This window comes from Populus trichocarpa, chromosome 5 (assembly GCF_000002775.5).
Source record: "Populus trichocarpa isolate Nisqually-1 chromosome 5, P.trichocarpa_v4.1, whole genome shotgun sequence".
In the NCBI taxonomy this organism is placed as follows: Eukaryota; Viridiplantae; Streptophyta; class Magnoliopsida; order Malpighiales; family Salicaceae; genus Populus; species Populus trichocarpa.
The window spans coordinates 1,595,477-1,620,344 of record NC_037289.2 but is presented as its reverse complement, the minus strand read 5'-3'; the positions used below and the strand labels follow the sequence as shown (position 1 = coordinate 1,620,344).

Genomic DNA, 24,868 nt, shown 5'->3' with positions numbered 1-24,868 from the left:
GCTAAAGGGAGAGGCTGATATGCCGATAAAGATGCCGTCGTCTCATGAAATCTTTTTTCTGATTTGTTTTTCACTAAATTGAAAATAAAAGCCCAACCCAATATTGAAATCCACGACCCTAAAAACTACACAATGGCTTGCCAGAAAAAGCCATGCCCAAATTGGTTTGAAGCTAGCTAAAGGAAACGAGACACTGTCAAGCAATGTCATCAAGAGCCTGTTTGTAAATCTAAACCTAGCTGGATTAGACTAGGTTTTGGTGGGAATTGACATGATTTAACCTGGTTGATTTAACAGGCTGATTTGTTATCGGTTGACCTGGTTAAAATCTAAATCAGACTTTATTCAAAGGAAAACATTCAACCTGCTTACTATGAAATCTCTCCTTACAGCGTGCTAAACTCTATGATTGTAGCTTGATAAGAAATGCTGCCAGTGATGTACTTTAGCAATGTTTCTAGTGGCACAACTTGTTGTGTGGACCGAGGGTGTTCATGATCAATGCCTGTTGAAGATGGTTCGACAAATCATTCATCCATGAAGAAGCCAATCTTATTATTTAGTGAGAGAACAAGAAAAACACAACAATGGGGGATGAGGAATCATCCAGTCTACCTAACTTCTAATCTCACTCGTTTTCTCTCTTAGCAGTGCTGCAATGGCAGCCACTACTTGCTGCCCTTGACAACTCACTCTCTCCTTCTATTTCCTTATATTAATTCTGGCTCATCTATTTGGATGTAGGCGAGTAAAGCTGAGAGCAAGAATGGGTCAATGGGGTTGTGAATCCTACCGTCAGATTAGCTGATTGGAGTCATTGATGAGTTGTGTAACGAAGTTAACTCTTCAGTCTGATGTGGTAGTCTTAATGCCTAGGTTAGGGAAAACTCATTCAAGCAAATTTCCTAATGCTAAGTGCCCATTTGTGTTAGGGAGCAAGGTTTTTATGGATTAGTTCCTCTACAGAAGTGTTTGATTATCTAGCAGTAAGGTTGACTTCAGAAAGGGAAATTGGCATCAGTGTGGTCTCTCAAGCAGGCCTCCTGTGGGAAATGGTTGTGATGGCCCTCATTCATGAAATGGGGTGCCATACTTTTTCTTGCAAGAAGGCAGAAATCCTGGGAAATGCTACCTTTTTTAGCCCTCACTTAAGCATTCAAAGCAAGAACCTTGAACTGTTCTTGTTCATTAATTGATCTACTCTAAACCTAAGCAGCCGTCGCCTTAATTTATTGGTATAGTGAAAATCCTTCGTCAACATACAAAATTATGTAATATATAATATAATTTTTGAGCTGTTTGACATGGCAATAGTTTGGTATTTCTGCATCATGAAACAAATTAGGACCCACGTAGAATCCTAGATGACATAGATTGCACATTCATAATGATATATATGTTTATCTTTCAAGTTTGCTCACCCTTTTCTGTAATTACTTCTTGGGGTAGTATTCCTATAAGCTTCTCTCCCAATCTTTTCATCCACTGTTATTTTTTAATGCACTTTCTGTATGCTAACCATTCAGGTTGGAATGGAGACAGAAGGTTTTGCCATCCATGATTCAATGATGCAGTTAAAGAATGAGGTGAGGTTCTCTTCTAAAATTACTATGGGCCTATGGCCTCTCTTATTTTCAGTTATGGGGAGTAGCAATAGCATTAAAGGTAGGATGCCCACTTACAGAGATGTGATTTTAAGAAGGCATGCATGTATGCTACAAATTTTCTTTAGGATGCATCTATACCTTTATGATATTGCTAGCTCCATTGCAGGAAACACACTCTTTATTATTCAAGTAATATGATTTTAGATGATTGTTTGTTTGTGCTCTGTTTTGTTTTCGTTGTTACATGGTTGCTTTTGCTTGTGCAGAAACATACAGTTGCTGTAGGAGCTGCAGGAGCTGCTGGTGGCCAGGCTTGTCTACTACTGGCTGCTGGAACAAAGGGCAAACGACACATGATGCCGCATGCAAAAGGTATGATGGAGTAGGCTTGACGAATTTGCAATTGTAGAGAGTTCTTATGCTATCGTTCAATCTCCTATTTGACATTAAGTGTTTCAGCCGTGATCCAACAGCCTCGTGTTCCTTCATCGGGGTTGATGCCTGCTAGTGATGTTCTTATCCGTGCCAAAGAGGTTCGTTAAACCCATTTTATAGCTTGAATGGCAGGATCATGATTATTTTTCATCTTGGCAATTTTGCTCTTATTTCATGTTACTGCCCATCACATTCCAAAAGCAATTTCTGTACTTTTCTATCTATTCTGTGCTCATTTTCCTAGTTCTCTTCGGCAGTCAAAATAGGGGGCCATCTTAATGATTGTTGATTTGTAATTCGAGTTAGGATCTGAAGAATGAGGATTTGTTGTCTTTTCTTAATTTCTTTGCTTTTGTTCTCCGAAGACTGATTTTAGAACTTTGTGAGGTCACCTCTTGTAATTCAAATTCTAAACACCATTCTACTGTCATTATTTTTCAGGCAGTAATAAACAAGGACGTCCTCACAGAACTTCTGGCCAAGCACACACTCTCTCTCTTTACACCGGGGTGTTTTGTTCGGCTCAAATGGATGTTCTAGCAGGTTGACTTATCTCTTCAATGCCACTACTGTCTCCAGATTCTTTGGCAAGGTCAGGAAAAGATAATGGCAGATGTTATGCCCCCAGAGGACTGGGACAAATCAGCTGGCATTAAAGTTGTAGAGCCCTTCTAGTGCCATCATTCCTTCTTCCCTTGAAGGAGAAGAGAGGTGGGTCGGGGAATGCCAGTTCCTCCACAGAAAGAAAGAATTGCCTAGCCCTTTAGAACAACCGATAATGCTTTGTCATGGTGCACGAGCCAATCTTGGATGCACCAAGCATCTCACCTCTGTAAAATCGGTGTTGAAGAACGTATTTAGAGGGTAGAAAAGCATCGAATATGAACAAAAATAGTTACCTATCACAAGCAACATAGAAATTCTGTACAATTTTATCGATCATCTCAAGATTCAATCTATCATGCTAGATTGTATTTTGTGTTTCTCCTCCATTAACTTTTCAAGCAACCTTTTCAGTTTCTTTGTTAAGCTAATCAAACTAGATTTTGTCATTTTACAATTGTTTTAGATCGAAAGGTTGTTCAAGACATACCCTAGATACAATGACATCTATCTCGCCCATGCACAACAACCCATTGCTTCATCTCATGGTTAGAGGTTCAGATATTAGACATTAGATTGTCTTATTTCTCATGATCATTGCTACAAGGAACACATTGTTATATATAGTTACCTGATGTTGAAGGATGCAAAGAGAACAAATGTGAGCTTACTAGAACACCACATGGAAGACGGTTCATAAGTGAGATTTTGTATCCATCTTAAAAGGGGTTCTTTGCTTTTTAGTTTTTTTTTTAAAATTTCTTAGCTTTTATGTTAATTACTATCATTTTGTTGTTAAATTGCAGGAGTTGAATTCTTTTCTTGATTTTTTGTTTGAGCTTATTGTTGCTCGAGGACCATCCGCTGGGTTTGATGTGTCTTTGAATGGATTTGACCTGTTTCATGGTCATGTTTTCATTGCTGCTGAAACAAGACGACTCGGTATATTATAAGTTTTGTGTGGTAGAGATTACAATTTGTTTTTTAGATGGATTCTTGTGTGACATTTAGTTTGCATTAGTGCCCTTGGGGATGATGTGGCTTTGCTACTAGACATTGGAAACTATGATTGTGTGGTTAAACTTGACAAAAAATTAGTGATGAAGATGTTATACAATCACATAGTTGATGGTTTTCTCATCTTGAAGGCATGAGCTGGTGTTGTTCATCAATGCATGAGGCCTTGAACACCCATATAGACTTGTTTATTTGCGGCAGACAGATATGTATCCATGTACGAATCATTTAGAGACTGAACTGTACTCGCGTGTTTATCAATTGGTAAAGGAAGTGCAAATAGTTCAATAAGATAGCTGTAGTCTTTCGTCAATGGATGGGCATCAAACTCTGTGAAAAAAAGAGGGTTTTTTTTTCCCAACGACTTGCTGCTTGTTTTATTAACCTTTCCTTAATCATTTTGCAGGTTCCATGCCAGAGAATACCCAGCATATGATAAAGAAATATTTCCATACAACATGGGATATTGTCAAACAGGTAAACTGGTAAAACTTGCATGGAAAAAAGTCCACTGGCTGTTACTTGCTAGGAATAACAACTTCAGCCCCTTAATTTCTAAATGTACTGTATTAAATATAACCAACTCAGAATAACAATTTTTCATCCCTTCATTTCCTTTGTTCTTAGTTTTGAATAGTGTTTTTTTTTCTTTGTCGACTTTTTAACTTGCACCTGGTGAAGAAAATGATCAAAGAAAGAGAAACAAGATGTTGTGAGGTTTTCAAATCTGTTAGTGCTTGTGCTAACGTCTTTTTTCCCTCTCAGGTTCTACTGTCGCTTATGATTCTAGGAATTTGCGAAACATTCTCTGGCTGGCTCCTTTGCCAAGCAGTTCCATTAAAGCTTGGGTGGCACCAGGTACATTTCTCAAATCAAAGAGTATCAAGTTGCTATGTTCTATTACTGTGACAGATAGGGTTCTGGATCCAGAAGCATAAACAGTAATCCTACCTCTCGAGCTCTGCTATTTCTTGTCTTCAACATTTTCAATCAGTGGAACTCGTGAAAAGTAGGGTGTGATTTATGATACTGAAGTTGTAGCCTGCATAAAATACTGAGAACAAAATAATATTGTTGTGAATAGCATAAAAGTTAATCCTTTCAGTCATATGAAGTCTGAACACGCAACATAGGGAGTAGAACATGTGGCTGGAATTCGCTCCATGTTTATTATTCCTTTGGGAACATATGAAGTTTTTGGTTTTCTTTGATTTATCAAACATAATATCTCTGAGAGTGCCACAGAATGTTATCTATTCTTGTGTCTTTTCTTGTAACTATCTAAGCAAACACTATCATAATCAAGTGGAATAGCCAGGTCTCATGCCATAAGTATTGCGTAATGCAGTTTGATATTGATTTGACAAGAACCCTCGTTGTGCTGGATGCCCGTCCTGATGGAATCATATACAGAGATCTTATACCTGAATATGTAAATTTTGCGAGGACCATATATGAAGGTTTGAGCTTCATTTTCCTTTCTTGTATCTCACAGATTGCAAAATTCAAATGTCACTGCTTTCTGTTGCTGAAACAAGTTTTAGTAGGATTATTGACACATATTTCTCCTTGGCTGATGACTTAGGCCATGTTGTGGTTGATGTAAACTACTTGAATGTTGAAGTACCAGTTCCTAACTATCAGATTTTCATATGCTGAAAACTGAAGTCCTGCTTAAGGTAGGCAGCACTTGCTCTCTTTGTTTTCTGACACCGTCAGATACTACTACGTGTTTTCATGCACTTCATTATTTTTGTTTCTCAAATAACATCATCACATGCGGTTGCTTTCTGGGCCAATTCGGCTATACATACCTCACCAATGCTTGTGCAAGGTGTAGGTGCTCTTTTTCCAGTGGCAGATATTGCGAGGAGCCCCCAAAATGTGATTATCAACAAATGCTTGAGATTCTTGCAGACATCAAGACTCATGAATCCCTAAACACGGTGCCCAATGCTCAAAGTTTCTGGCGCTGACATGGAAATCAAATCTAGATGCAATCTTATATCAATTACCTTAGTAGCGGGGTTTTACACATCTAAAACTGTACATGTTCATTTATTAGCTATGCTCACAGCTCAAATTCTATTACAACTCGACCCTCTGATGACTAGGATGCACGAAGACGAACTTCTACATTGGTTTTACATGAATGTGATAGAAACTTCTTCCAAGTACTTATTGCAGATAAATTTTGCTATCAGCATCTCCATGGCACAAGTTTTATCAGTGTGTATTGTTGGTGTATGAATAGGATTATATTTATGTAGGAGATTTGAAAACATATTTTCTAGCAACAAAGTTCACTTCTATTTATTCAGGTGTCAGGGTTTGCTAATTGTGTATTAGAGAGCATTCATGTCTGGAACAAAGGAAATCAAGATAGGACGAAAATTATCAATAATAAAATTCCAGAAGAACTTAATTATCAACTCATCATCCCCATGAAGAAGAAAGAAGATCAAGTTTTCCGGTTTAATCCATAGTTAACATTAACAACTCTTATAATTCATATATTTTTCAATTTATTTTTCTCAAGTATTGAGAATATTTTTCAATTTTTAATTAAAAAGTTTCATAATAATGGAAAACCGAAAATGCTTCCACAATGTCGGCTCTTTCTTCTCGTGCGTTGAAAAGTAAATCAAGATCCAGTTCAAATACCCAAAGCGTAACAAGGGTACTCTAGCTAGTCTTAAAAGCTTTGTATTTGCTTCTATGGAAGTGATGATTCTCCTCTCTAGTTTTAGTCAGTGACAAAAGGATGCAAAAGACAACCCGCAATTTACAGAAGGAGCCAAGGAGCCAGCACACACACTATCTATGCAAGAAAGAATGTCTCATATCTCAATGGTTGTAACTCTCCACCAACAGTGGAAATGACCTCCATCATGCCCAACGATGAACATCAACAAAATTTCATTATTATTGAGTTATGCTAAACATGTATCATCACTAACCAAGAACCCTAGGAACCATTAGAGTTTTTCCTGTCCCACCATGAGCTTCTCCAACCTATTTCACCCTAGGACTGGCAGCATCCTCTTCCCGGAGTCCTAGCAACTGCAGTGAGCAGATGACCCACCATGGAATCTATGCCAAAGCAAAGCACACCCGTCCTTGGTTTTTGATTTTGAGAAACCAGTGCCTTCACATCCTGTTGTGTTTTGATGTTTTATAATCCCACATCGGTAAGCAATGAAACATCACGTATGGAAGTAGACTATAAAACGCGAAGCGGGCTCCTTAGCAATTCATACCTTTCTCGGCCTTTTGGCTAAGATCAAGTGTAGTATCTGTTCTTATCAGTTTAATATCTGATACGTGGGCCAATGGCCCACACGATATTAAATTAATTTTTTAAGGGGGAGGGTCCATCACAGTAGCTTGCTACTGGGGCTCTCGGGCGTCGCCTTCGCGTTGCACTATAGCGTCGGCCTGGCGCACCCCTCCAGTTCTAGTCTTAAATTTTTAATATGGTCCCAGTAAGATATGTTACTATATCTCGATGTTTATAATTTATCAGAGTATTATTGCATATTAAAATATTTGTTAGATATAATTTTTAAATATTCAAAATGTATTTCCGAGAAATATTTTTTATTTTATTTATTTTTGTGAGTTATAATAAATGTCCTTTTAAATACTAATTTAGGTTTCAACGAAAGAACAAGTATTTATTGAATTTTGAGTCTATTTCTAGTATTAATAAAAAAAACATTATATAATTTAATTTAGATTTAAGTTTTATATATGTAGTTTTAAAGAATAAAAATCCAAATTTAAATACATGGATGTGAATTACTTGGAAGGAAATTGGTTCAGAAGCCAAAATCATCTTAAAATTGAAACGACCCATTCTTTTTTTCTTATTGTTCTGAATTTACACGAGCTCATCAATAAAAAATTGTGACTCAAAATATCAGGAACCTGGTCCCTCAATTCCATGCCACGTTTCATCATGGACCCAAACACGACCTTCAATACCATAAAATCTCAACTCGACTAGATAAATTGATCCACATGACATGACAAGGGGGTTGGATCAAGCAACCTCGACAAGATAGGTTGGTTGATCCATGATCTAGATTTTTATCATATAGAGTTTTAACAAAAATAAAAAATTAAACTGATATAATCCAATTAAAAAGTCAAGTTTATCCATAACCTGATTATAAATCATTTTATTTTTTTTATGAAATTAAAAAAATAAATTAACTTGGATTTAAAACAAGTCAGGATCAGTTTTAAAACCCATGGCTTGACCGTCCAAACCCAAAAGCCATCTCTTAACCTACGCACAACCTCCCTTATGCGTTCGTTAGAACCAACCCCCAAAGTCTCACCTCCAATACTAATCAACTCAAACCCTTCCTTCTCTACACTCACGCTTCTGCTTTCAAAATAAAAATAAAAATTTATTTCTCAAAACAATAAAAGAGCAAGAGATCTCTCTTTATGAAGTGAAAATGGCAGTGCAGAGGATAGAGCTAGGAAGAGGAGATCTATGGAAGAGCAAAGCTAAAGCACTACAGCTCCGTCTGCGAGACCGCTTTAGAGTGGTGGTTGATCGTCATCGCCGCCGTCCTCATATTTTCTCCGCCGCGTCCGATGGTTACTTCTCCTCCACCGTCCAACGGTGGCTCAACCATTTCCGTGATTTTCGGCGAGATTCTCTCCACTCCCACTCCGCTTTCTATCGCAAACGAGGTCACCTTCTTTCCACTACTTCATTTATCCATCCATACATCCATACATGCACCTCACCGTATATTTAAACTCTTCACATGCATACATACATACACATTGACACGTGTCGTTGTTACATTATATGCATCCATAAAGAAACAAAATACGTACATACATGAGATGGATGTTTGTATTTTATGTACGTGCATATACATACTTAATTACCAACATTCGCCCATAGATTGACGCGTATTTACTGAATTACCTCTGAATTCTGTGGGTGCAGTCAGCAAGGACTTTAATGCTGATGAAGAATCGGTTATTATACGAATGGTTCAGTCAGTGGCTGTGCCTCTGCTTGGAAACATGTGTCATGTGTTTATGCACGGACTTAATCGTGTTCAGGTAGGAGGAATTGCTTTGTTCGTGACTGAACTGTTTTTGTAATCTTTGGCTTTGAGGACTGAGGTTCTGCGAGAATTACTAATTTGGGATTTTGGGGTATCGCAGGTTTATGGTGTGGAGAAATTACATGATGCATTGCTGCATAGACCCAAGAACAAGCCTCTTTTAACGGTATAGTTTGGTCGTTCTACTTTGTGGGCTTTGGAACAATAATGCTTGTGTTTTTTGTTTTTCTATTGGCTTACTCTTTGCAGTTTTGGGATTTATTTTGAGGAATTGTTTTGGGTTTGTGGTGATGAGGTAATTGTTGAGGATAATGGTCTGTTGCAGGTGAGCAATCATGTTGCTTCAGTGGATGACCCGTTTATTATTGCTTCACTGCTTCCTCCCAGTGTATTGATGGATGCTCAGAACTTGAGATGGACGCTTTGTGCTTCTGATCGCTGTTTTAAGAATCCTGTGAGTTCTGCATTTTTCCAATCTGTCAAAGTATTGCCAGTTGCTCGTGGTGAAGGGATTTATCAGAAGGTGAGCTTTTAAAGTGTTTCTTTTTGTTTGTCAAGTGATGTATTGGTTTAAATGGGGTGTTAGAAGTACTTGATGATCTGTTGTTGAATACCTGACATGTTATTGAGCTAGCTGTCTAAGCATGTAGTATCTCTGCTTGATGCAACTTGTCTGAGTGATTTTAAGCATTGGATCTTTTGCTTGCTGCTTTAGTGTTTTTGCTCCTTCTGTGTTATTTTGACCAAATTAGATTATAAGATAATAGGTGCCATCCAAGATAATAAGTCTTCTCCTCTTCCGCATCCCTGTCTCTTGCCAACTTTTTGTTTAATTCGCATTATTGTGCTGTGGAGCCTAATTCTGATGTTTGACAGCTTTGCTGCATTGCTGTTCAGTCCTCATAGTTAGTGATGTCAATGGCTATTTTACCTTAAGCTGAAGTTTCTATTATTTGGTTTTGAGGCTGTTAAAAATGGCTTATCAAAAAAATAAAAGGAAAGTTTGATTATAAGAGGACTTGCTTGGAGGTTGATGACTATTTTGACTCGTCAGTTTCACACCCTGCATGTCTAGTCTTTTTGCATGTTTGTTTTCAAAGTATTTTTCCCCCTCTAATATGCTATTCTTATCATCTTGCTGTAGGGCATGGACATGGCTATCGCAAAGTTGAACAGTGGTAGTTGGGTTCACATATTCCCGGAAGGTAGTCGTTCTCGGGATGGTGGAAAAACCATGGGTTCTTCAAAGAGAGGTGTGGGGAGGTAAGAGTGCCTTCCGTACCATTTAAATCTTTTTGGGTTTTGTTTTAGTTGTGTGGAAGGCATGGAAGAGGATCCACTTTTATAATTTTGATAAACAAGAACTTGAGGAAAAGATGAAATGGTCTTTTAGCAGGGGAAGGGAATTGAAGAGGATGCTTTATACCCTTCACTTCTCTTATCCTATCCTCTCAATTTGTTTTGCATTGAGTTTTTCCAAGCCTTGACTAGCAAGATGATTTTTAGGATATGTGCGTATATGCATCAAAACATTTGTGTTTTTTGATTGGCTGTGCTGTTTGAAATAGCTGATTTCATGCTTTAACAGGTTGATCCTTGATGCTGACACTGTCCCTTTGGTCATCCCATTTGTACACACTGGGATGCAAGAGATCATGCCCATAGGAGCAACTCTCCCAAGGATTGGAAAGAGGGTACGTGGTGTGATTGTTTTTGTTCTGGTAAATATAAGATGTTCCTACTGTTTCTAATTATTCGCTTAAGCATTTACAATATCTGATTTTCTTCTAATAAGCTACTGGGATAGTTGAAGCTTCCTTTTCGTTCACTTCCTTCAAGAGTGTATAAATGCAGATGTATTCGTATGCATAGTCTTTGCAACTTCTACTTCCTTTCTGATTAATTCTCAGAACAGGACTCTGCAAACTAAAGATTCTTTTAAGTCAACAGCAGCTTGGAATTTGACTGACATGTCCATGTACACATCACACACCTTCAAAATTAATAATGCATTTGTTTGTAACTTCCCGTGTACCTTTTATAGGCTGTGACCTTTCCATAGCTTGGGTTTCCTGTTCTAATTTGTTTAGTTATTTTATACTTGTATCGCGCTCATTATTGTTCTTTCTCAATTGATGTCCATGGAACATGCAGGTGACAGTGCTTCTTGGTGATCCAATCCATTTTGACGATATACTTGATGCGGAAGGTGTTGAAAACATATCAAGAGGAAAAATGTATGATGCCGTGTCTTCAAGAATTGGCCAGCGATTGCAACAACTAAAAGTCCAAGTTGAAAAATTAGCATTGGAACAATCAGTCGAGTTTCAACAAGCTGCTGCTGGAATCACAGAGAGGGCAGCTGATATGTTGCAGCAGGTTGACTGGGGTTCATTTGGCGCGGGAAGCCATGTGTCCACCGAAGAAAGAGATTTACCATGTGAACCCCGACCTTCACAGGAGCTCCTTTCTTCGGGTCGGTACTTCAGGATTGGATTCTCTTATGACAGTATAATCATTTCAAGGATGCGTGGCTACATGGACTCAACTGAGCTACTGGGTTTTGCAGCCAGAGGCCTGTTCATGAACTTTAGGGCAAGGGAACATACTGCTAGTATTAGAGATGTAGGCCCAGTGAGGGCATGGAAACAGTTTTTGGAAGCTAACTTACTGGGGCAATGGAACGCCTGCTAGTAATACTCTGGTAGATTTTGATGCAATACTGATTTGGTCGCTATAAATAGAACTTTAACAAAATTCAACATCAACTGTCAATGTAATACCTTAATCTGTAATGATAAGCTCTTGTTTCAAGAAATGAAAAATGAATTTCAAGGCAAAAAAAATAAAAAAACAGTAATGTGATTTTAATTCGAAGTAATGTGATATTTCGAAATAACGGATGTCATGCTATCTGTTTTAAAATATTGTTGTTGGGAATTTTTTTTTCTTCTAATTTTCCTAGGTGATTTTTGATATTTTTATTATCAGGATGTAAAAATTATTGAAAATTAATTGAAAAGGTATTAATTTTTTAAAAAAACAAGCATGGTTGTCCGTCTGTGTTTTTTGGAGTTTTTTTTTTAAAATTTTTTTTTTTTTATTTAAAATTAAATTTTTTATGTTTTTAGATAATTTTAATGTATTAATGATAAAAATAATTTTTAAAAAATAAAAAATAATTTTAATATATTTTTAAATAAAAAATACTTTAAATTATAATTATTATTATAATTTCATCTGATCAGGTCAACTCATGTTGTGGTTCCAAACACGCCAGCTTTGCAAACAACTACACCGTTTAATTAATGTTACACAATCGGTTACAGTGTCTCTTTCGTCCTTTTATAGAAGAATCTATCTCCATGCCGTACCTTAAAACCGAGGCATTTACAAGTTACAACGGCAATAAGGTAATATTACAATTGAACGGTCACGATCACATTAAAAAATATCCCGACCCCACTGATCCAAAAATCATTTCCCTCTCGCCTTTTCCAGATCACACACAACCCTCCCTCCTCTCCCCTCCTCTCTCCAATTCATTTAAAAAAACAAGGGAAACAAAAGAAGACAGGGCCAAAAAATGGCAGAAGAGGACTGCGAATTAAACGAGAAGCGAAAGAGAGAGATCGCTAAATGGTTTCTCCTCAACTCTCCCGCCGGTGAAATCCAATACATCGCGAAAGGTCTCTCATATTTGCATTGCGTCTCCGTTTTGTTTTCTAATTTCTGTAGCCTTCTCTGCTGCGTGTTTATTAAGATTTTGTTTTTCGCAGATTTGAGGTCGGTATTGAATGACGAGAAAGCGTATAATGAAGCTGCATTAGAGGCATTTCCTCTTTACAATAAATCTCACTTCATTTGCCTTGAATTACCTGATCGAAGCGGAGAAGTAAGTCTCTCCATTTTATTTTATTTTGCTTTATTGCAGTGTAATGTGTGTGTTTTAATTAAATTATAGTGTATTAGAGATTTTTGTTCCTTTTTAGGCTGTTAATTTTGTTGATTGAATTTTATGATTTTTAATTAATTACTTGATTTGCCTTCAATTACCTAATAGATGAAGAAATAGAAGCTTTGTATTTATTTTTCTTTCCTTATTTTGCTATCACTTTGATTTTGTGCTAATTTCTTTTTTATTTATCATAGATTTGCTAGGTTTTAACTTGCTGATTTTGAGCTTAATATGTAATTAGAGGTTTCATTTAGCTTACATTTGGATATTTTGTTGCTAATTACTGTTTTAAAATTTGGAGGGCTCATTAGCTATATTACATGTTACGTTGTGTGGCAGAGACTTGTTTATCTATTTGGAGGATTAAACTTTGAAATTATTTGGTTTTAGACTGTATTTTAGGGTTTAATTGTGATTCTAGATGTGTTTTATTTGTATTCAGTTAGTTATGGTAGTTATTTTCTGTCTCATGTTTTTTAAATTGTGTTTACAGGTGTTGGTTACATCATATAATGAGCTTGACGAGAATGAGTTTCTTGATCCTAGGACTGCACAGGTTGCGATAGTTGACCATGTTAAGCAAGTGGGTTATCTAAAAATGTTGAAGCACATATTTTTTGTCTGCTGTCTTTTTTCTGATGTGTTTGGTAGTCCATTTATTATATAATGATGTGCTAAATTCGTTCAGGTTTGTACAGACATGAGGCCCACAGCTGATGAGGAACTTTCATCACCATATATTGAAGAATTTCGGTACGCTCTCTAATTTTCATGGTTATTACTATATGATTTTGATCATCTAGATGCTCTTTTAGTCATTAGTGCATCAATGCTAGATCTTTAAAAGCTTGATTTTAAATCTTCAAGGTAAACGACATTTTCTTAGTTATTCCCTGCCTATGTTTCAATTTTTAAAGTTTCAGCTTTCGAGGCTGCAATTTTCTATTACTCTCTTTTCCTGTTACATTGTGCTGGATTGATAGTGTGACCAGGATCTTTTAGAGGTTAGAATTCTTTGTATAATGAAGGGTAGACTTAGAGAGGTACTTTTGATGGGATATGAACTAGTCCTGCTTTATGCTTTTATCATTTAATGTTTGGAACGCTTAAGTGCTTGAGCCAGTAGTCGTCAAATTATCCTGTACCCTTAATCTGTTACTACATTCAGTGATGCTTATGAATGAATGAGCTAAATGCTTTTTGAGGACTGAGCTTTTGAGTTATATCCAAATCTCTCTTTGTTGTTTTTTATGCTCCTCTTTCATTTATATAGAGTCCTTTTTGTTTGTTTTTGGAGTTTGGAATAATTGTATCTCTAGTACAGTTTTCTGCATAAATTATCTTTTCTTCTGTGCATGTTTGGTTGAGTTTGGATTGTGAGTCATAGGATTAATTTGTAATTTCTCCTTGTATATACATCTAAATGCCAAAAGAATTGTGTGCAATTTGGTAGTTCATGACTAGAATTATGGCTCAGAACACACCAAGAGTAGTTCTTTTCTTCTGTTTCTTTTGCAGTATTCTACACATTCTTGCATCACCAATGCTATTCTGTTCTCTGTTAGTTGTGCCCTGGATGCCGAAATACTCAAATATGTTGCAGAAGCTTATCCAAAAGGTATATGTTCTGTCTACTGTGTTAAAGGGAAGGATGTGGAGGGGCCGGGATCTAATTTTGAGCTTGTAGTGGTCATTTCTGCTGTTAGAAATAGCCCACAGAATTTCTGGTGCGTGGAATTCTTATCACTTTTTGGTTTTTATTGGATGCTTCATCTAGGACATGTTTACGATGTCCCATCACTTGCTTGTAGCTGCACATACCAAGTCACTTCCAAGCAGTAGCATCTACATTTTATGATTGCCTGTCATTTGTTAATGTTCTTTCGCATATCTTACAGCAATGGAAGTTGGCGATCACTGTGGAACATAGAGTTCAAGGAAGATGTACAAATGCTAGAAGTAAGAGGTGAATTACAGGTATGATAAAAAAATTGACTTCTGTAGGCTGTTATATGAAAGTCGGAATGCATACTTATAAGAAAATGCAAGTATAAGCTGTTTCTTTTTCCCTATATTTTTACGTGGGGTCTAATGGCATACTGCTTTATCTTGGGTGAAAATTTGAGGTCCATCGAAGTTTAGGAAGGTCTTGAAAATAAAGACGGAGATAGTTTGAGTGGGGTAGCGCTAAGTTGGTTTTCCTATTTCAGGTGGGTGCCCATTATTTTGAAGAGGGAAATGTTCAGCTGGATGCAAAACATGAATGCAAAGATGCAACAATCTTTCAGGTTATTACAATATCTGCAAGTCTTTTAGCTTGGAATTTCTTCATCATGAAAATACAACTTCTTTCTTTCAAGACATAAGGTTGGTAGGGCATTGCTTGGTGCAAAGTCTTGAGCATGCAATCTCAAGGTTGCACATATTGAGTCTGGAGAGTAGCTACTACATCCTGAAGGGCAAGACCATCTCTATATTCTCCTTCACATGACACCACTCAATTGGAACCTTGATCTGGTAATCAGAACAATGCAGCAGTTGACCAATTACTTAAATGAGAAGGCATGTAAGGTGTAAGGCTGGGACATTACACCAAGAACTTACTGGTTAGATTTACTTGGGTTGGCATGAGGAACTTTGATTATTTGGGTGACTTGTGCATCCAGTCTGGTTGTTTGTATTGAGTGACCTTGAAAGCAACACTTGCCACTTCCCAGATTCTATTGCAAATATTCCAGGATAAAACCAGCGCTTGGCTTCAGAAGTCCAGCCTTTAAGCCCACCTTATGCCTTCTTCCAAGCGTTAAAGATTAGTAGAATGATCGAGCATTTTCTAGTGATCTTCACTCTTCAGACGTCGGAGCATGCTCTCTGTTTTTTGCAGCTTTCTACTGAAGTGGTTAAAAAAATTCTCACTAGAATACACCTAGCAGCTGTGAAATAACGAGTTCCTATAGTATTACTTCAAGCACAGTTCTAGTAGTTAGATTGTATATTAGAATCATATTAAGGGAGTGGAGCACCTGCTTGTTCTCGTCATCATGAATATCTCAAGTGTATGTTCTTCACTTGCTGATGAATAGAAGAAAAAAATGGTTGATCCTTAATAATCTTTTGTTTCAGGCCCCCGATGATTGTGCTATTTCCATAGCCAACATTATTCGCCATCATGAGGCACAGTACCTGGAATCTCTTGAGGTTTTCATTGCATCTCCTTTTTCATTTAAATGCTTGGATTTTAAGGCTTCATTATTGACCATCATTATTTGACAGGCGTCCTATTCAAATTTGCCAGATACCACATTCAAGGTATTCTTTGCTAGATTATACTCGTTCAAAATTTTGTTTTTTCCGCATCTAGTGAAGAGAATTTTGTTTGGCTTTTTGTTCTGTGTTGGACTTCACTGTAGAAGACGTACTCTCTAGTTACTGAACCCAAGGCATATTGCTTTTCCTTTTTGTGAAATACAATGGTTTAGTAGGAAATCTGTGGTGGTGGTACACATAATCATTCCCTTCCCCAACTGTATGTCTTCTTTCATTGTTATTATTATGCCTCCTAAACTGTAGACATAATCATTTCCTTTTGACGTGCTGCAGGATCTGCGAAGAAAACTTCCAGTTACTCGCACCTTATTTCCATGGCATAATACTCTACAATTTAGCCTGACAAGAGATATCCAGAAGGAACTTGGAATTGACAAGTGACTAATACCATGCCAGAAGTGTACACCAGCATTACTTGATCTGTAAAGCCGAGATAGTGAGATCCCAATATACCATTCCATTTTTTTAATTTTTTTTTAATCTTGAGCCTATGTTTTCTTTTGAGGGTTGTTTGATATCTTGATGATAGTTATTTCACCGGGTTTGAACACGCGATCTCCGCTGTTAGAGATCTTCTCATTTTTGGTGTGTATTACTGTACAATTGATACAAGTTTTGTATAGAGTACTCTTGTTAATGATCATTCTTGTGACGTGCTGTGAAAATTCTTGGCAAGTTTCTAATTTCATGTGCTGTTGGAAATGGAAAATCATGCCAAATTATTTAATAGAAGAGTCACTATGAAATGGGGAATCAATGACTGAAACCAGCTGGGTGGGCATCTAAGATGCTAGAGATGGCGGTTCTTGTGGATGTGCCAGTTCGCCAGCCACAGTGGAAATCATTTATCAGCGCATGCATCCGTTCCCGCTGTATCGCTTTTCATGGTGTAAATCAGACTTGACAGTGAAGGTGCTCAACAAAGGCTTGGGCTTTGTTGGAGTCGGGGGACAATGACTCGTTAAAATACTCTTTGAGTTGATCTATTGATTATAGGTTTGATTGCGTGATTAGGCAATCGTGTCCTCTTAACAACCATTAGCCACAAAATCTTGCAGCCCTGTTTCCATATAATCGGAACCATGCAGTCATAGACCCTCCTCGATTTCGGCTCAATGGCGGGAAGCTAATGGAACCCCCTCACGTGAACCTGGGTCGCCTTTGGGCAGTAGCCTGTGTAGGATATGAATGCTGGGAAAAAGGGAAAAAAAGTTCCGTTGCCGGGAATCGAACCCGGGTCTCCTGGGTGAAAGCCAGATATCCTAACCGCTGGACGACAACGGATGATTTGGAATGCTTTGCGATTAATTTAATATATTACAAAACTAAATGTAAAGATCATGTAAAAAATCATTAACCACTAAAAAACGGAAATGTATATGAATAGTTGTTGTAATCACTTGATAATTGATATGAATTAGCTCACCCTTACGTAGATAATAATAAAATAATATTGGTATTTTTTTTTATAATTCTAATAAGGCCTCTAATAACAACCTTTAAAATTGATCTTTTTATTACATACATTTTTTTTCAAATAAAACAACTTCATTGGTATTTTCTTTAATAGACATGCATGCGAAATAAATGCAAGAAATAATATTTTTAACCCTTATTATATTAAATTTGAATTTTAAGATGAGGCAAACATTAAGAAAAAAATACTTTAAATGAATGTATCAAAACTAACAAGGCTCTAATTAAATCTAATGGAAAGACAAATTTATTCTCTTAAACCCAATTTGAGGATAGTCTACACGTGAAATCAACAATCTATTAACTCACTTACTTATAATCTTGTATTTGAGTGGCGGTTCAAAGTGTTTTTTTGTTTAGAAATGCATTAAAATAAAATCTTTTTATTTTTTAAAAATTATTTTTAACATCAGTACATCAAAACGATTTAAAATATAAAAAAATTTATTTTATATATAAAAAAAATTAAATTTTAAGAAAATAGGATTCTTTCAAAGAAGAAGAACTAGATGACATCGCTAATTTACTGCAAAAGACCACCACATTCTTGTCTCGACATGTGCCTCAGCTAGCCACCACGCTCTTGCTTTCACGCTTTTCCTGGATCTGTCTAGAGGATGTCTATTGAGTATTTTTCAGGGGGTGGTTGAGAATGTTATATATATAATTTTTTAAAGTGTTTTTTATTTAAAAATAATATGAAAGTATTAAAAAAAATATTAATTTAAAGTAAAAAAAAATAAAAAAATAAAGATTTTTTTAAAATATTTTTAAAACATAAAAACAAATATATCCTTAACTTCAAGGCCGCAGAACTCTATTTTCCTTTCTCGCATTTCTCAGCAACCAAACAAGGACTATCGTCTATCCAACTTTGAAAAAATGAGTTCCTGCTGCCGAGCGTCCTCGTGAAGCACCTAAGAGACACTATTAGTTTTTGCAGCAACATCTTTAGCTTCTTTTATCATATCATTCATCACTCACAACTGATATCGAAGCATGAAAATATATTATTACTTTTTTTCTTGATCAAGCCTTGATCCTGACATGAATTCATCTGGCACAGGGAAGTAATTTGGCAGAATTCTGCCCACATGGTGTCCAGTGTTGCCTGTACCTAAGGATTTCGCTTGTGTTACATCCATTGATTCTAAAATCTATAAAATCCCAAGGAGAATAATGCTAATTTCATTCATTGGCAAGTTGCATGCACATCTTTGGATTATCAATATCGTCATCGTTAAGTCTTTACTTGTTCAGAGAAAACCACTTGTCTGGGGCTGGACATGGAAGGGGAAGATGGTAAGGAGGGAAGTGCTGGTGGGAGGCAAGTGAAGGACATTGCCGGCATTGTAGGCGATAGAAGTATCAAAGGCATGAGTGGTGGCAAGATAGGTACTCCCTTTATGATGTGTCACGTACGGTAATTGCCCTAGTTCCTTGTGGATTCAAGAAGTTGGTTACTGGAACTCTGCTCTGCTTTTCATGCGCAATACATTCATTTGCTGTCTTCGCAGTTTCCTATGAAGCTTATATTGCAAGAAACTTGTGACTCTTTAACAAACTTTCTAACGTTTATCCACATCAATCGTCCAGGAAGTTTCACTTTGTTGTTGGCTTCTAGCAGGAAAAATGGCCTTTTCTTCATGGGCAGTTGGGGGGTGAAGGTCATGATTACTACAAAGCTTAGGCCATTGAGTGACTGATTGGGACAGGAATCTAAGTTATGAGGCGGGTCACTCTTTGGAGCGAAACATGCATTTATCAGATCAATCGGGTCATGTATTAACCTGCTGAATCACTGGGATTTCGCAAGCTCAATGTCAAAACAATTTCAAACAAAAATATGTTTAGGATCAGGTTTTGAATTGTAAATTTTCCGAATCAACTTCCCAAGTTAAGAAGTTTCTCATTCGATTTTCTTTTGATTGTTAAGGAATGCAGTCGAGACCTTGTGTTCCCGTAACAAGATTTAAACTTGCCTTTCATTATCCAAGATCATTTTCCGGCGACAGAGGCTGTTGCCAACAAACAAATCGGAAGATATCCATGCCCAAGCTCAAGGTTGGGATGACGAATTGGTTATTAGATGTCTCAAGATTACAAATGATTCGAACACAACATAGAGTCTCTTAAACATGTGATACCAAATCAAAAAGAATTCTGTATCACAAACTAGCTAAGCTCATAACTAGTCATCTTTGCGTGCAGAATCTAGGGTTCGGGTGAGGGAGACCAGTATTGATATTCACTGTGAAACCCTGATCTCTTGTCTTCGTATTTTACCTAAACCTAATCGGGTCAAAAAATTTCTCTTCCATTGAAGTCGGTTCAAGTCAGATTCGAGTGAAATTGTAGCAAAATCCCTTGCTCAACAATAGAGATGGCGAGTGGAGTCAAAGAAGTACTAAGAAACCACTGCATCTTAAACCAAAGAAATCCACTCTTTACCTTCCGAAATATTCCCCTGAACCTGTCCATTCCCCATATACACTTATCTACCCTACACGCCTTCCATCCGTTGAGCTTCCTTCACAGAGAATCATCAAAGTACAGTACCCAAGTGACTTAATTTATAGCCCCCATGACACCCTTTCACAGAATCAACAAACAAGCTAGTTTGTTGAGTTCAGCTTCTCTATTCTTGCCCTCCAAAAATGGCTGACATTAAGGCCTATATTTCTTACGCCAAACGGCTGCTAATAGCTGACGGAACCCATTTTTCAGCCCCAAAACCTGACCCAGAAAGGCGTGTAGCTTCATTAGACATCTTCAGAGGCCTCACTGTTGCTGTATGTATCTATGTCTCTCTCAAAAGATATTTACTGTCTCTGTTTTGAAGTTTGATGAACTCAGCTGTCGTTCTATGTTAAGCACTCAGTTTTTGTGCTTCACCTCATCGTTTGGGTTTTTGGGGAGTGGGGTTTTCTTCAAACCGAGTGCGCACATGCTTAGATTTTCTATTTATTACATATGACTTGCGAAATAGTACAATTGGGTCCATAGCTCAGTGGTAGAGCATTTGACTGCAGATCAAGAGGTCACCGGTTCGAACCCGGTTGGGCCCTTTTACAGTTTAGTTTTTTATAAAAAGCAATTGCCACTTTAGTCCTTATACCTTTTGTCTCAATTCCCCCCCTTAATTTTTTTGTACTGTGTCTAGGCATCCTTGTAAAAAAAATTTATGAAACCTTAATCATTTATTTATGATACTAAATTTGTGTCTTTTGATGGGATCAATGTAGTTAATGATTTTGGTTGATGATGCTGGAGGAGAATGGCCTAAGATGGGACATGCACCATGGCATGGTAGCAACCTTGCAGACTTTGTCATGCCATTCTTTCTATTCATAGTAGGAATGGCCATTCCTCTTACTTTTAAGGTTGGTCTACCATTTTTACAAATCCAGTAACTGATAAGGAAAAAGGATACATGTATTTTCAGGTTTTTGCTCATAAGTGTTCTTTGATTAACGTAGGGAATTACGAGCCGGGATCATGCTGTCAAGAAGATGATTGTTAGAACTTTGAAACTACTCTTTTGGGGTATCATGTTACAAGGTTTGTTCTGCTAGGCGCCTATCCTGCCTACAAGCTTTGTTTCATGCTTAAATGTTTATGATGCTCGCCAGCAACTTGCCATGGGGATAGAACACTATATTCATTCTATCGCTTGACGGTACTTTGATTGTCATCATGCAGGGGGCTTCTCACATGCTCCTGACAAGCTAAGTTATGGAGTTGATATGAAGAAGATAAGATGGTGTGGGATTCTTCAGGTAGTGTTCGTTTTGGTGCATATAATTTAGTTTGCAGGAAATATTCTTATACAAGAACTTTGATTTTTCTTTTTCAGAGAATTGCTTTTGCTTACTTAGTTATGGCACTGATGGAAATCTTTACAAAAAAAGACCAAACCAAGGATCTACCACCTGGCCGGCTCTCCATTTTCAGGCTATATGGCTCGCAATGGTAAGTTTATGTTTCTGTGACTAATGAGTAATTTTCATTAAGTTTCTTGACCAAATCTCCAAAGACTACTCTGTGCTAAAATTTGCAGGCTGGTGGGAGCATGCATTCTGGTTGTTTACTTGGCTGTAATCTACGGGATGTACGTGCCGCACTGGCAGTTCACTGTCAATGATGAAGAGAGTTCTGATTATGGGAAGGTTTTCACTGTAAGAATCTCCTCTTCCACTTCTGCAACATTTCCCTCAATTCGACTTCATATACAATCCTGGGCCAAGAATTAAGGAAATCAAACTGTGAACTCATTGCCTTTGCTCTTATACAAACTGGAATCCCATTATTATCTCTTTTTTTTTCTATCAGAGACCACAGTTTCCTTCATTTTATGGGATGCTACTTACAGTTAAGACCTGTTGATTCCAGGTAGAGTGTGCGGTCAGAGGAAAACTGGATCCTGCTTGTAATGCAATTGCTTATATTGACAGAAAAATCTTAGGAATTAATCATTTGTATCAACATCCTGCTTGGAAGAGATCTGAGGTGCATGCCAATTTTTTTTCTAATGCTCATCATTTATTATTGTGAAATCACGGTAAGAATTTTGTCAAACTGCTGCAGGCCTGCACAGAGGCTTCCCTGTATGAGGCGCCTTTTCAAACCAGTGCTCCAACATGGTGCAAAGCTCCTTTCGAACCTGACGGAATCCTAAGGTTTGTTGTACACAACCTTTATCAGTCAGTGTAATCTTATACTCGATTTTGATTCAAACCAGTACTGAGCGGCCTTGCCTTTTTCTTACTGGGGAAACCACATGATAGGAAATCGTTCAACTCACTCATAATGCCTGCGATATGGCAATGTGCTTATCCACTGTGTGGGATTTTGAGCAATTTTTCTATATCATTCATTCACTCAATCTTGCTGTATGTATGTGTTATCTTTCAACTTTTCCGACAACTATTCAAACGCTGACAATTAAAGAGCTCACCAGAAACTTTTTTCTGCTTGAGGAAGGGAATGTTTGAGAGATACAGGCTCTTCCACAAAACCACATGATTGCGGTGTTCTTCCCCTTTAATTTTTTCTTTTTTTTTCATGATTGTATATAATGTAGAGCACACCTTAAATTCTCTATTCATAGGGAAACTTCACATGTGAATCCCATCCCTCATAAAAGAAGTTCAGATTGAATGCACACCACCTTCTATGCTGTCCAGGCATCTTGAGAAAATGTCTAACTGGGTATGTGGATTTCAACCCCATTACTTGCAGCTCAATATCTTCAGTCCTTTCTACCATCACTGGAGCTCATTTTGGACACGTTCATGTACATTTGAAGGTTAGATTAATGGTTTTCAGCATTTAATGCTTGCTTAAATCTAGATCTTGCTTAACTGTTTTGATTGATCTCTAACCTCCAGGGTGATACAGCTAGACTGAAGCATTGGACTGTGATGGGACTTGCTCTTCTCATTTTAGGGCTTGTTCTGCATTTCACACATGGTGAGAACTGAAATGCGATATATGCCAAAGTTTGTCAGTATTTATGCATCATATTTTCATCAAGGAGAATGCTATATATACGTATTTATTTCATTTGCAGCAATGCCCTTAAACAAACAACTGTACACTTTTAGCTATGTTTGTGTAACATCCGGGGCAGCAGCATTGGTGTTTTCGGCCATCTATATCCTGGTATGTTGTTGTTACAACTGAACCATTTTGGGTTTTAAATTTCAAGAACCCTAGTTTGGAACAGTCAATAAGTTATTTCTGATACGACGAAACAAGTTCCTTCCATTCCAGGTTGATATGTGGGGTCGGAAGTCCATGTTTCTGCCGTTTCAATGGATCGGCATGAATGCAATGCTTGTTTATGTCATGGCTGCTGAAGGCATATTTGCTGGTTTCATCAATGGCTGGTACTACAACGACCCTCATAATACACTGGTGAGTATCTCATCAAACCTTTAGAAAAAGGGGTTGAATGGCAAAAAAAGATAGCCACAATTTCTCCCTGCTCTTGTGGGATTCATTAGCAAATGCCCCTTGATGGAGGACTCATTCAGCCATGAGAAGTTACTTTAATTCTCCATTCCATTGATATCCCTATAATTTTTATTGCAGATATACTGGATTCAAAAGCATATGTTCATTGGAGTTTGGAATTCTCAAAGCGTTGGTATTCTACTCTACGTTATCTTTGCAGAGATCCCCTTTTGGGGCATTGTTGCAGGCATTTTCCATCGCCTGGGAATTTACTGGAAGCTTTAACTATTTATCTTATGTATATTTCGTGATAGCAACGTAAAGCTATGTACATCGTCTACGATTAACCTAAATAACCAACCTCGATCAGCTTACTAAACTGAGAAGGAAGAACTACTATGTTCACTGCACAATTGTCTACATGATTTATAGAACAAGATAGGCCAGATATTGGCCTCTAGCTAGCATGTACTCAAATGCTTGTAAGATTGTCGAAATGCCTGCTGCTAAGTCATCAAGCATTGTTGAAGCTTCCAACTATCAAGGTCAAAAGGCAAGAGTTTCTATATTCCATGCCATCCAAGCTTGTCGTGCTATTCTATGTTATATTGTCGTGAATTTTTTAAGGCTTAAAGATAGAGCAGAGCAACAGAAGCCTATAGCCCAAACTTCGGATTACATTGCCGATTTATTACTCACTGGACTTTCAACGAGTAAATACCGATCAATTGCCCATTTCTTTCCGAAAAAGATCGCCGAGTAATTTCCGACTAGTCCCCTATTAATCGCCTAGATTAATTAATTTCTTGTCACCGATCAATTTACCCTTTTAGGAACTTCATCGCAGATTATTTCGCAATTAATCACCAATAATTTCTCTGATCGCCCGATTGTTTCGATTTAAATCAACGGCCTTGTTGCCAATTAATTCATGATTAAAATACTGAGCAATTACCGATTTCTTTCTGAAAAGATCGCCAAGTAATTTATCAATTAATCGTCTGGATTAATAAATTCATGCTCGCCCTCGAGTTTTTCTTAATTAATCGCCGAGCTTTTCCTATTTAATCGTGATGGATTTCGAATATTTTCCGATTATTATCCAAATAATCGTCGATTATTCCACTCCCGATCTTTTACCGTTGATTTGGAAATTAATAGCCTACTTTCCTCGCGTATTTCCCGAGTTTTTTCCGATTATTTTCCTCTTTCACTAGTATATTTCCTATCTGTACCAGCACAGCCTATTTATTTATGATGTATTTGGCTTTCAATTTAATGTTTTTTAGCCACTTCACTTACACCTTTTCTTTTTATTCTCTTTAACTTTTCTCACCAATTCTGAGTTTCTTCTGCCTTACTGGATTTTTTGTTCTCTTGTTAATATT

General features: G+C 37.3%; 4 protein-coding genes, 1 long non-coding RNA gene and 3 other non-coding genes across 8 annotated transcripts; 7 read left to right on the top strand and 1 right to left on the bottom strand.

The window, feature by feature from the left end:
• The first annotated feature begins 451 nt into the window (after nt 1–451).
• Nucleotides 452–2,149, top strand: LOC18098672 (ATP-dependent Clp protease proteolytic subunit-related protein 3, chloroplastic-like). The gene is made up of 6 exons (XM_052452920.1): nt 452–517; nt 745–779; nt 877–940; nt 1,527–1,586; nt 1,874–1,979; nt 2,067–2,149. The coding sequence occupies exons 1-6, from the start codon at nt 452–454 to the stop codon at nt 2,147–2,149; spliced, it is 414 nt and encodes a 137-aa protein (XP_052308880.1).
• A 1-nt stretch (nt 2,150) lies between these two features.
• LOC127903923 (uncharacterized) lies at nt 2,151–6,551 on the top strand. The gene is made up of 3 exons (XR_008059369.1): nt 2,151–3,345; nt 3,452–5,341; nt 5,503–6,551. It is a non-coding gene; the product is annotated as an uncharacterized LOC127903923 (long non-coding RNA).
• A 367-nt stretch (nt 6,552–6,918) lies between these two features.
• On the top strand, nt 6,919–7,114 carry LOC112327726 (U2 spliceosomal RNA). The gene has a single exon (XR_002982146.1). It is a non-coding gene; the product is annotated as a U2 spliceosomal RNA (small nuclear RNA).
• An 822-nt stretch (nt 7,115–7,936) lies between these two features.
• Nucleotides 7,937–11,586, top strand: LOC18098670 (uncharacterized). Its single transcript, XM_006382420.3, has 7 exons — nt 7,937–8,372; nt 8,638–8,756; nt 8,862–8,927; nt 9,087–9,284; nt 9,906–10,024; nt 10,350–10,455; nt 10,916–11,586. Exons 1-7 carry the CDS (start codon nt 8,132–8,134, stop codon nt 11,453–11,455), a joined length of 1,389 nt encoding a protein of 462 aa, XP_006382482.1. The 5' UTR covers nt 7,937–8,131; the 3' UTR covers nt 11,456–11,586.
• Nucleotides 11,587–12,189: 603 nt separating this feature from the next.
• Nucleotides 12,190–16,689, top strand: LOC18098669 (F-actin-capping protein subunit alpha). The gene is made up of 10 exons (XM_006382419.3): nt 12,190–12,450; nt 12,541–12,656; nt 13,213–13,302; nt 13,408–13,472; nt 14,285–14,446; nt 14,618–14,696; nt 14,930–15,007; nt 15,843–15,917; nt 15,993–16,028; nt 16,320–16,689. Exons 1-10 carry the CDS (start codon nt 12,348–12,350, stop codon nt 16,425–16,427), a joined length of 912 nt encoding a protein of 303 aa, XP_006382481.1. The 5' UTR covers nt 12,190–12,347; the 3' UTR covers nt 16,428–16,689.
• Nucleotides 16,690–17,258: 569 nt separating this feature from the next.
• Nucleotides 17,259–17,330, bottom strand: TRNAE-UUC (transfer RNA glutamic acid (anticodon UUC)). The gene has a single exon. It is a non-coding gene; the product is annotated as a tRNA-Glu (tRNA).
• Nucleotides 17,331–20,104: 2,774 nt separating this feature from the next.
• LOC18098668 (uncharacterized) lies at nt 20,105–24,058 on the top strand. Its single transcript, XM_006382418.3, has 13 exons — nt 20,105–20,314; nt 20,768–20,905; nt 21,002–21,083; nt 21,225–21,301; nt 21,379–21,494; nt 21,583–21,700; nt 21,915–22,031; nt 22,110–22,201; nt 22,764–22,830; nt 22,913–22,994; nt 23,095–23,186; nt 23,298–23,441; nt 23,619–24,058. The coding sequence occupies exons 1-13, from the start codon at nt 20,180–20,182 to the stop codon at nt 23,763–23,765; spliced, it is 1,407 nt and encodes a 468-aa protein (XP_006382480.1). The 5' UTR covers nt 20,105–20,179; the 3' UTR covers nt 23,766–24,058.
• Nucleotides 20,519–20,590, top strand: TRNAC-GCA (transfer RNA cysteine (anticodon GCA)). The gene has a single exon. It is a non-coding gene; the product is annotated as a tRNA-Cys (tRNA).
• Nucleotides 24,059–24,868: the final 810 nt, after the last annotated feature.